Below are 11,890 nucleotides of genomic sequence, written 5' to 3'. Positions count from 1 at the left end.
CTTTTTTTTTTTTTGTTACTGGTTACCAAGTTGGGCATCGATATTCCATCTCCTGGCAACAGTTGGACTTCAAAAGGAACCTGGATTTCTCACTGGACTGCATGAATCAGCCACAAAACACGCTTGTAACATTCACTCAGAAGAAGGGAGGAACCCATGATAAACAGTGTAACCCCGTGTAACTTGGTTGATCCATGATGCTTGTAAATCAAGTCTGATCATTGCAACTGCTTAAGTCACAGTCTCTAGTTCATAGACACAGCGGCATGAGGTAACTCATTTTATTTTGCACAGGTTGCATATTTCCACAGGAAACATTCTCGCTAAATTGTTTTGGAAAAAAGACGACAGTTTGTGCTTGGGTGCTTGGCCTCCCAGCTTTATGCCATGGTTTCTTTACCTGGCAACCTTCTGTCGTTAAATGTGTGCATGTTGATAACTTCTTCTGTTTTCACAATCACTGGAGCCTGTGGCTTGTGTTTGAGCCGACGCTGGCACTTCAAGGACATCCTCAGCTCTTCTACCATGGCACTACAGAAGGACCTCTGGAGAAAAATACAGAAAAACTAAATGTTACATGTCAGATAAACTGAGTAATCAGAACCACATTAAAAACATTCTTAAACACAGTCTTTCAGATTTAGAAATTTTCACCATAAAGGAAATAACAGACTGCTATGTTTTATATTCACAACATATAAAAAAATACAGAGAAAACATCCACCTGATGTTGAAATTAATTCCCTACTAGCAAATTGTATATTGCTTAAAGAGATAACAACATTTCAGATGACAAGTAAAATTTATTAATATAGGATAGAAATTTGCTTTAAATTTTAAGTATCTATATACACACATGTAAATCATGAATCCATTTTTGGTTCTAAACACACACACACACCAACACACACTCACAATAGAAGAGACAGGCTACTTTGTAGATCACAACATTAGATACAGAACTTTTTTAAGCATCAAATTGTTTGTGCTCCTCAAAAACAAAAATAACAGACAAAAATATGAAAATAAATTTTGATGTTTACTTATATATTTGTGATTATGTATACAAAAACACTGATGATGATTACAAGTAAGATTTACTTATGAAATGATCAATCTTAGGGGGTTAGGACCTGTAGCGCTAACATTTTTGCTTTTCATCAATTCGATAACTGAGAACTGATAAACTATCTTATGCGGGAAACATGACCCTATGAAGTTTTTTCTAAATTTCTCTGTTCTTGGCAATTTATATGCTAGATAGTCTGATTGAGCTAATTTTTATGCTCTTCCAAATTCATATTACTAAATCATATACATGAAACAAAGTTCTGCTAAGCTTTCTTCCCACTGATTGAGATACATATATGTTAATCATACACTAAGTCAAATTCATAAATCCAGTCATCAAATATATACACGGGCTAGAACGTAGACTTATTCTGTGAAAAATATAGAGAGAGACAACAATGAAAAATGCAGTGTGAAAAATGTACACAACTCTAAAAAGTGGCCTGAAAACATAGTGTACTAAACCTATTCAGATATTCATGTGAGGACTTTTTCCTTTTCTGCTTTAGGTAATGTTGATTACCATATTAGGTTAACTCCAAGAGAATACAGGAATAAAAATATTTAATGCTCTATGGAAAGCTTCAAAATGTTTACAGAAATGTGCATTACTGTTAATTCAATTCTCTTCACAAACTTCTTGAAGCCCTTTCATACATAAGTCTGATGCTTCTGAAATCTATTTTTGCATAAATATTTCTGTGAGATTCAAAGCAATAGTTTTGAATAACGAATCTATGTCAGAAAACTAACTCAGGGAAGGGAGGGATTTTCTGCAGCTCACATCTGAGAATTCCAGAGGCTATTCTGATATCCGCTTTTGTGATTTTGGTACTGCTCTGATACTTCTTGTCCTACCACCAACACATGTGCTCATTTTTCCTCGATTCTCAAACATATTTGTAAAGAGTCCTTGTCAATCTGTGTCTACTCCATCCTTTCTCTGAATGGTTACAGTTTCCAATACATTTTTTTCCAAACCCCAATCCTAATAGTATTTTCTAACATTCAACTCAAATTCACATATATTATTCTCATCATAACTTCTCTGATTCACTTCTCTGTCCCCCAGAGCCATCATTTTCCTACACCTTCCTCACAACTTCTTTATTAAAGCTCTATCTTTTCTCATTTTGAATCTCTTTGTCTGGTATCCTAGTGGATTATTTTATCATTCACATCACTCCAGCCTTTTTCTGCAACCTCCGGATGTGGTAAAATTATAAATTACTTAGAAAAGCTTTGTATTTGATAAGGCATATATATATTGTTTTCACTGATGTAGTGTACCACTCAGTATTTTGCACTCTTGACCATGTTTTCCTTCTGGCCTCTAGATCTTTGAATCACACTTGTTGACTTCATTGACTTGCAAAGCTCAATCAAGTTCTCATGACACTAGTGCTCTCTAGATATTGAAAAAAAATGAGAATAACTACCATGACTTGAGCATTTTAGCTCTCATTTAATAATACTTCTAAAGCTTTCCAGGATCTAGAGCCTTAGAAAAATGTATTGTATACAAGTCATCTAATCAAGCAAACCTTAGGATTTATTCAATGATTACCAAAAATATTAACTGATAATTATCTGCGATGCATGCCAATTAAATGTGTTTTATGAGTGTAAAATCACCAATAACTGTAATGACACTGCCATGAGTTATCCGTTATGTGTTAAATTAAGCAGTTTTTTAAGTAGTAAATTATCTTTTTATTATGATTTCTATGTGGAATCTGACACCAATATATGGGCATAGTGCTTCTTATGGTTTAATACCTACTATGAGATGTACTTATTAAGAACATGATGAAAATGATGATGAAGATGATGGTGATGACAACACTGTAGAAATGGAAAAATCTGACTCCAAAAGGGGAAGGTATACATAATCTTGAGGTAACTTAGCCTTGGTTCTCTGTTGAAACATTTAACAGAAAAATCCATTAGAAAACAGTCAACCTGGAATGATATCATTGACACTTAGAGATGTCATATGAAAACAGTGTTAAATTTTTAAAATTAGGGTTTATTTAAAGTCAATAAATTTGTTGGATGTTAATATGTTTCAGACATGCTGGTTGTATTAGTTTCCAAACAGAATGTAACAGAAACCTTAATATCTATCTGCACTAAATTACTAAATAACGGATTTTTAGGAAAAAAAAAACCTTACAGATATAAAAGTACACTCAACTAATAAATGGCTATTTTATATTTGAAAAGTTGAGCAAATTCTGTATTTAGTATCCTATATTTATTTACTTATTGATTTATTTTAAAGATTTGCTTATTTTACTTGGAAAGTGAGAGTTACAGCAAGAGAGGAATAAACAGCGAGAGAGAGCTTCCATCCGTTGGTTCACTCCCAAATGACTGCATTGGCCAGAGCAGGACCGGTCCAAAGCTGGCAAGCAAGGAGCTTCTTCCAGGTCTCCCACGTGGCTGTAGAGGCCCAATAATTTGGACCATTCTCCGCTGCTTTCCCAGGCCATAAGCAGAAAGCTAGACTGGAAATGGGGCAGCCTGGACATGAAAAAGAGCCTTTATGGGATGCTAGGACCAGTAGGCAGAGATTTAGCCTGTAATATCATTATGCCAGCCCCAGTATTCTATATTTAATTTAAAAGTTAAAACAAAATATGTAAAAGTATTTTAAATAATTTCAGATAGTTAACTTAGAATATTTGTAACACAATATGTAGATTAAAATCTATTCTAAAAAAGCACTAGAATAGATTCATCTTGCATTATTTCAAATCATTTTAAGTGAACTGTACACAAAAAAAAATGTAGTTAATTCAATCTGTAACATGCAACTACTATTTTAAGCTTTATCTATTTTACAAAGCCAATAGAAAGTGAAGACTATGGTTAAGCCATCACCAATCATCTTAAAGATATCATGTCAAAATATGAACTTTATTAACTGTCTCAAAGTGCTGATTGCTTTCAGTCCCTTTTTATTTTATCAATGTAAGTTCTCCTGAAAGTGGTGCTTATGTTAGGTTATCAATAAAATTACTATGAAAAAATAGACTTTCTTCACACTTGGAGAATATTTCTCATTCATGATCTAACTGTGTAAACCTTGACACTTGAGTAAGACACTAGAATTATGATGAAAAATCAATTTATTGATATTATACTGTATGGTTCGCTTGTGATACTAGGACAGATATATTGAAACATTCTGTATCCCCATCTCTGTATCAACAATTAAAACTATACATAGATTCAAGTTGGTTCCATGTGTTATATGTTGTGGAAAAAGTACTCGCATTTTTTAAGTGGCATTCAAATATATTATCCTTTAATAGACACAAACCGTTTATGCTGCTTTGTCTGACAACTGGAGTTAAATAACGTATATCCTGTCCGGAATGTACACAACAGGACTTTTTCAGGTTATAAAAATAATGGCCAAAAGCGGGGGGGTGGGAATACAAGTAAGGGAGGAGTGGTGGAAAAAGACTATAGGAAGAGAAAGAAGGCAAAGAGAACGAGGTAAAAATGAAAATGTAACAAGAGTAGGGAGCATGATAAAACCAAGGAAGAGATAAAGGGAGAAAGGGAGAAACTGTCTTTTAAATCACTTTTTAGAAGTGGAAACTTCACACATGTGTCATTAAATCAAGAAAGTTCTTTGGGGTGAAAACAACAGCAAAAATGCTTCTCCACATTAATATGACAGACTACAAAAAGAAAAAAGGAAGGCATGGTGATACTAACCATCATTAAAAACCTCTTTTAGTAAGTTTCAAAAGTTTACTAAACAGTGTCTGGATGGTATGGTGGCACTAACCAAATAGAAGATTCCTGAAAATGAAAATTTAAATCTTTGAGCTGTTAGCACATATAATTACATTTAAATTAGTAATCTTTATAAAATTCACCATCTTCAATGAGGTAACCTATACTTACATATCTGTAATTCTTAACAAAATAAAGTCTGAGTATGTTAAAACCTTGAATGTGACAACATATATATCTAGCTCCAGTTTCTACTGGAATGTAATTAGAAAATACATAGTTCATAAATAAGTGCTCCTAAAATTATTATTGTTTTTACAGAGCAATATATCTTCACTAGCTTATTTTTCTCACACATGGATGTATGTAAATAATGTGTGAGCACATTTGGAGAAGGAAAAAAATTTAACATTACAAGCTTTCCATATGCAAACTCCATTTTAAAATTAACATGTTTACATTGAGCATATAATGCTTTAAAGGTAATTACATATAAAAAAACTTAAACTCATTATTCTCATTGTATATTTGTATCTACTTATCATCAGAACAAGAAATGCCCATATAATACTTTTTGTCAAAGAGTATATTCATATTTTAAGAAGTAAAGTCTATTTTCTCTATTTGGCTGTTCTATTCTTTGATAATAAAAAGCACTCCATTTTTCATTCAGAACAATTTTTGACTATTTCTGCATACTGTGCCTATTTAAATCACGACTGAAATACTCTTGATCTATTTGTGATATCACAGCTCAATCCTCTAATCTATATTAGCAAATATTAATCAAATTGTTTTCCATTTAAATGATTTATAAACTGCAAATATATATAGTCCTTCCTTATACATTTTCAAAAAAATCTGATTTCATAGGACATTTAATTAAGAATTATGAACCATATGTAATGGAGGCATATCAAAACAATTATAAAACAGCTGCAGAAAAAATGTATAAAACTAGCTAATATCTAAAGCTAAAATAAAGCAAAACATATAAGATGTAATATGTAACATTTAATGTAAGTTCACACCAAATCAGAGAAATGTCATTTAATGTGACCGATTGAGCCATATTTTTTAATTTACTATGTGTTTCATTGGCATCCTTTAAAAACTATAAAATGTCTAATATAATATCTAAGAAGTATGAATAGACCTGTGGCCAAATGAGTATAACAGCAAAGTAGTGAGTTGAAAATGACTGACCTGTTACTTATATATGCCAATCAACAGTCAGAAGGGGTATTCCATGTTTAGGGTATTTAGTAATTCTATCAAGTAATCAGTATGATTTTACAGATATAAAATTAAGCTTAAAATGTCAAGTTATATATCTTGGGTTATGCACATAAGTAATAAACAGCATCATGATGCTATTATTATGTGTTGTATAAGTTTCACGAATGACGACTTCATTCTCATCTATTCACTTGAGCTCTATTTTTACTAAATTTTCATTCTTATACACTAACTTATAGGCAGAAAAATATTTTCTTTATCAGTGAATTAAGTAAAAAATAATGGCATGTTTTAATCAAGCTCATTTCATAGTAGCAAACATGAGAAATAGTTAAAATATTCACAGAAAACTTTACTCTTCAGAAATCATTACCCAAATACATTCAAATTGCATTTTGCAAATACATGAAGACAGAGAACAATAGAACATCATTACATATTTTTACACTTCTGTTTAACATAGAAAAATCAAGAAGTAAATCTGATGTGTCTTCATAACACCTTAGTCAATGCTTCTGTGAAATACGTTTTTAGGAAAAGCAGTGTTGATCATCATGTTCTTACTAGCATTCATAATAAAACAATTTTTTAAAAAAGTACAAAATCCAAATATCTAATTCTTAATTTGCAGAAGCCTCCCTTTCCTAATTCTATCATGCAAAACTTGTTTTATAAATACAGATGATGTTAAAATTAGCTACTTATTATATTTCTAAGTTTCATTTTTAATGTTCTTAATTTTTTTAAGTTTTGTTATAAATTGATGAACCTACTTATTTTGTGTTGTATAGTTTAGAAAGGCCAAGTAATTTTATACAAGGCAAAAGAATGTTGTTGATTCCATGTCACGCTGAGTATTTAGATACATGAAATAATTATATCCAGTTCATCAGCAAATGAATTAGGCTATTTAATTGATTTAAACTCCTAAACTACTTCAGGGATAAAAGCCACACAAAAGGGGTCCACGAAATAGTTCAACTTGATAATCTTCTGCTTGAAAGCACTGGCATCTTGTATGGGCAACTGTTTCACTTCCTGGCTGGTCCCTTTCCCACCCAGCTCCTTGCCTACGGCCTGGGAGAGCCGGTTGCCTAATGCCTGGGGACCATGCAACCATATGAGAGACATGGAGGAAACCCCTTGCTCTGGGATTATGATTGGCCCATCTCTGGTCATTGCAGCCATTTGGGGAATGAATCAATGCATGGAGGATCTGTCTCTCCTTCTCTCGGTAAATATAGCTTTCCAAATAAAATAAACAAATCTTTCTTTAAAGAGCTATACATAAAGTAGGTACATATCCTGCCTTCAATTTGTACATATCAACATAGTTCAGTGTTAAAGTACACAACTTGATCTTTGGAAAAACTTTAACCTATTACCCTTATTATTACAAAATAAAAATAGTATTTACATAGCACTCATAGTCAAACAAATTGTAATTTTAAATGTCTACAGTTATTTATAGAAACAATTTAGTAAACTTATTGTCTAATGCATTTTAACTTTGCAACATCATTTATGGAAAAGATGGAGTATGAATTATAAATTAATGTATCAAATTACTTCAGCTCATTTAAAGATTGACATTTTATTTTGAAGAATTTCTCTTTCCTGCAAAGGACATTTAACATCCCACTCAATTAGTCTATATATAAAGATTTATTTATCTTTACCCATCTACCTATTATCTATCTATCTTATCTATTTATCTCTATATATACATAAAAATGAAAATTGAAAAACAACCCACTGTTCTCTCAGATAAATAAATAAACATACATATATAGGGTTATTTGAACAACATGCTTTATTTAGAATGTAAAATGTATATGTCTTTTTCTGTAAAGTTAAATAAGGTTAAAGTTTACAAGAATTGTAATGAATGAAGAAAGGAAAAAGACATTATTAAAGAAAATAAAGATATTTAAAAATATAAATATTTAAATAAAATCCTTACTAATAATTTATAACACTGTTTGCATTCCTCTAGCTTATCTAATAAAGTCTTAGAAAGATCCTGATAGAACAAGTTCTTAGATAGTGCGAAAGCAGTCTGTATGTATGTATCAATTAATAACCTATTTTCATACTTTTTTGCCCATGATTTATTGATCAGCCAGTTTTGATGTGCATGTTTTCCTTATAGAACGATCTTTCACATAGGATCCATAATCTGGGAGAACTGAACAGTAAAGATTTTCGCATCATTTCCCAAATTCAAATTCAGTTTCATTCAACTGTACTTCTCTCTCTCCTTCTTCTCCTCCTCTCCCACCTCCAAAGAGATGCATTTGCCTCTAAAACAGATGATTTCTTTTTAAAAAAATCAGAATTTCAGTGACACAGAAAATATTATTATTGGGGCTGGCATTATGGTGTAGTAAGTTAAGCCACTACTTAACGCTGACATCCCCTAAGGAGCACCAGTTCAAATCCTGGTTGCCATGTATCCAATCTAGCGCCCAGCTAATGCACCAGGAGAAAGTATTAGAAGATTGGCTAAGAATTGACCTAACCCATAAAAGAAACTCAGATACAGTCATCATTTGTGAAATAAAAGAATAGATGAAAGATCTTTATCTCTTTAATTCTGCCTTTCAAATAAATAAATAAATCTGTTAAACATATATAATTTTTAGATACTATCTTGAATGAGATTTACTAGTGTACTGCAATTTGAAAAAACTACATCGACTAAAAAGGACTGCATCCTAAATAACTACCACATAGTCTTGGAATATTACATACCTCGAAAACTTAGAGGGAATTCATTACAAAAATATATTCAAGAAAACCTATTTATAAATTCAGTATCTGAACAATAATTTATATTTTCATTTCTAGCATATTTTGCAAAATTAGTTCATACTTAAGAATATTTTTGGCACTGTTAATCTTTTTCGTGTGTAAGGGAACTCAATAATTAAAGGTCAAATAATTAAACAAAACAGCATTTGTACAAAAAATAAAATCACCTTTAATCAGACAAGGAAGAAGCTAATTCTACAAATCAGTTAGACAAAAATACTAAACTGTACAAGAAGCATTACTGATATTGCCAAATACCAAAAGAAGAAAAAATTATGTATATTTTTGAAAGAGAAAATGCATATAAAAATTAGCAAATTTAAATATAAATAAGTAAACCACCATTTTCATGAAATAGCATTATAAATTAGTATTGTTATAATTACATATGATTCATGCTTACAAATGGAGTACATTTTTATAAATATTAACAAAGAAAATTATGTGTTAACAAATTTGTTGATTCTCAAAATGACATAATAAAATCTGCACAAATCTATAAATCTAAAATCTTGAGTTATTATCTCAGATATGCAGTAGTCTTCTGGACTATTTATTCAGTGAGCTGTAAGTAGCAATACAGTTAGGCAAAGGAAATTGAAGATAAAAAGAAATGTGATTGCAGACACCACATTTTGATTACGATTTTAGACATATTCATCAAGGAAAAAAAAACAGTTGGACAAATGAGAAACACTATCACCAAAAGTCCCATCCCACCAAAAGCTATTATTATAAAAAATTATAATATACTATTTTGTTATCAGAAATATGTAAAGTTTATATCTTGAACACTTTTAAGGTCTGTGTTTTCCAGTTTTACCTTTTGTTTTCCTTTGGCTTCATTTTACCAAAAATGATAGTATTTTCAACAATCAAAATTCTTGGATAAATCGGTAAGGCTATAATGAAGAGCTATGCTTTCCTAACAACATTTTATGTTACATATTTTATAAAAGACATTATATTTTCATCTTTTAAAAATATCACTTATTTTATAATGTCATCACAATTAGAAGTAAGGGTTGATAGGGAGAGATTTTGAATAGCCATTTTATTAACAACTTATATACAACTAAAGTATATATTATACATACATAGCAGCCTACTTAGACAATGATAGCAAAGTTCATTTCTTTATTAGGCACTGGAATGCTGAAAATTGCAAAAAAAGGAGGTATGGAGAGAGATGAAGCAGGTGATAGCAAGCCAGTTTGGGGCTGGAATTCCAACTAGTACATTCTTACCTTCATTCTGCAAAACACAATCCTTTGAATATATTTATTAAACAAAAAAAAAATTCAGAGCTGTTTTATCTTTCTAAATTTAAGGAATCTGTCTTAAAATACAAACATGATAATGATACTTAAACTTTGAATTACTTAATGATATGTGTATCTTATCCCTTGTTTCATGTCCAGAGCTGGCAAACACATACCAGAAATATCATTCTAGAAAAACACTGAAAGTGATTCTTCGTTATGTTTGTAGAAGTAATGGAATTATAGCACTAGAAATGTAGCATCTAAAAGAGGTAACAAACTATTCAACAACAGAATAAGCATGTCTATAGTTGGTAAGATGTGTTAGATAAAAAACAGCAAACACAATATTTTTAATACTTTCACATATATTCTTATAAAGACTCCAATGCAAGGAGTTAAAGGACTCACTAAAAATAACATTAAATGATGTAAAACAAACTGTCATATCTTCACGCATTTGTTAATACTGAAAGTTAGTTATAATCCCCACACTGAAAACGAAGATTTTTTTTTCAAATAGAAACGTATTAAAATTGATAGATAGTAAAAAAAATTTCACTTTTACTCTCTCAAAGTATTTAAAACTTTAACTATATAGCATTGTGCTTTTTCTTCTTTGCTATGACTGTTCTACTCTCTACTTTTGTTTTCAACATGAACTATATCCCTCAATGTAATGAACTGCAGTAAACTTCAACTAATAAAATTTTCCTCCTTTCAGGCTTAAATAAAATCGGAAATAGCTATTGGCCCTAAATATGGCTGTATAAATAGGTATGTTACAATTAAATTAAAAATCATGGAAGTGGGCCGGGCTGCATGGCCTAGTGCCTCAAGTCCTCACCTTGCACGCCCAGGATCCCATATGGGCAACAGTTCTAATCCCAGCAGCCTAACTTCCCATCCAGCTCCCTGCTTGTGGCCTAGGAAAGCAGTCGAGGACGGCCCAATGCTTTGGGACCCTGCACCCATGTGGAAGACCTGGAGGAAGTTCCTGGGTCCTGGCTCTGGATCGGCACAGTACTGGCCGTTGCAGTCACTTTGGGAGTGAATCATCAGACAGAAGATCTTTCTCTCTGTCTCTCTTTCTCTATATATATCTGACTTTGTAATAAAAATAAATAAATCTTACAAAAAATCATGGAAGCAATGGTGTGTCTTTTTGTAAAATATAAGCTTATATTTCACAAAAGATGATTGAGTGACACAAGACAATTAGCAGCCATAACTCTAAGCATTACCCTGATTAGATAGTGGAAAAAAACCCTTTGATTTGCATTTCATTTTAATGACAATGATTATTTGAAGTTCCAAAGAAGTGGCATTTACCTTTTCCAACTGAGCATTTTTTTTGGATTTGTATAAAAACTCTCCCACTGCCACAAACACTGAGAGCACCAAGCCTGCTGCCAGAACTATGAAGATGCCGCCAATATTTTGAACTCCCAGGGCACTGGCCTCTTTGCTCTCCTCCTCCGGGCAGCCATTGCCCCTCCACCACTTCTCCTTCATCATGTGCAGTTTGCCTTCTTCTTGCAGTTGAAGAATTGCTATGGTGATTTTGTCACGGTATGGAGAACCTGGGTGAGAAGAATTTGATCATGGTTTCAAATATCTCAGAATTTCATAAGTAAGGCCTCATGAGAAAGGCAGGTTTCCCCAAATGCTCTAAAGAGTATTATACCAACATTCAAGTTAGAAAACAAACAAACTGGAAAAAGGGCACAGAAAATGAAAAAAGCTAAGAC

The 11,890-nt window shown here is 31.9% G+C and overlaps 1 protein-coding gene across 3 annotated transcripts in view; it reads right to left on the bottom strand.

Moving 5' to 3' along the window:
• Positions 1-267: 267 nt before the first annotated feature.
• GRIK2 (glutamate ionotropic receptor kainate type subunit 2) overlaps positions 268-11,890 on the bottom strand; it is a 577,027-nt gene continuing 565,404 nt past the window's right edge. The window contains exons 15-16 of one of the 3 annotated variants that reach the window (XM_040983826.1): positions 11,472-11,722; positions 268-545 (exon numbers count right to left, since the gene is read on the bottom strand). In XM_040983826.1, the coding sequence (XP_040839760.1) occupies positions 381-545; positions 11,472-11,722 (416 nt within the window). In that variant the 3' untranslated portion in view covers positions 268-380. Of the gene's footprint in view, positions 546-2,869; positions 2,990-4,842; positions 4,891-11,471; positions 11,723-11,890 lie in introns of those variants that run through there. The other 2 variants (XM_040983827.1, XM_040983829.1) reach the window with 2 other exon arrangements.

The sequence above is a fragment of the Ochotona curzoniae genome, unplaced genomic scaffold (genome assembly GCF_017591425.1).
Source record: "Ochotona curzoniae isolate NIBS_2020 unplaced genomic scaffold, NIBS_Ocur_1.0 contig_3819, whole genome shotgun sequence".
NCBI lineage: Eukaryota > Metazoa > Chordata > Mammalia > Lagomorpha > Ochotonidae > Ochotona > Ochotona curzoniae.
This window is presented reverse-complemented; position numbering and strand designations above follow the sequence as displayed.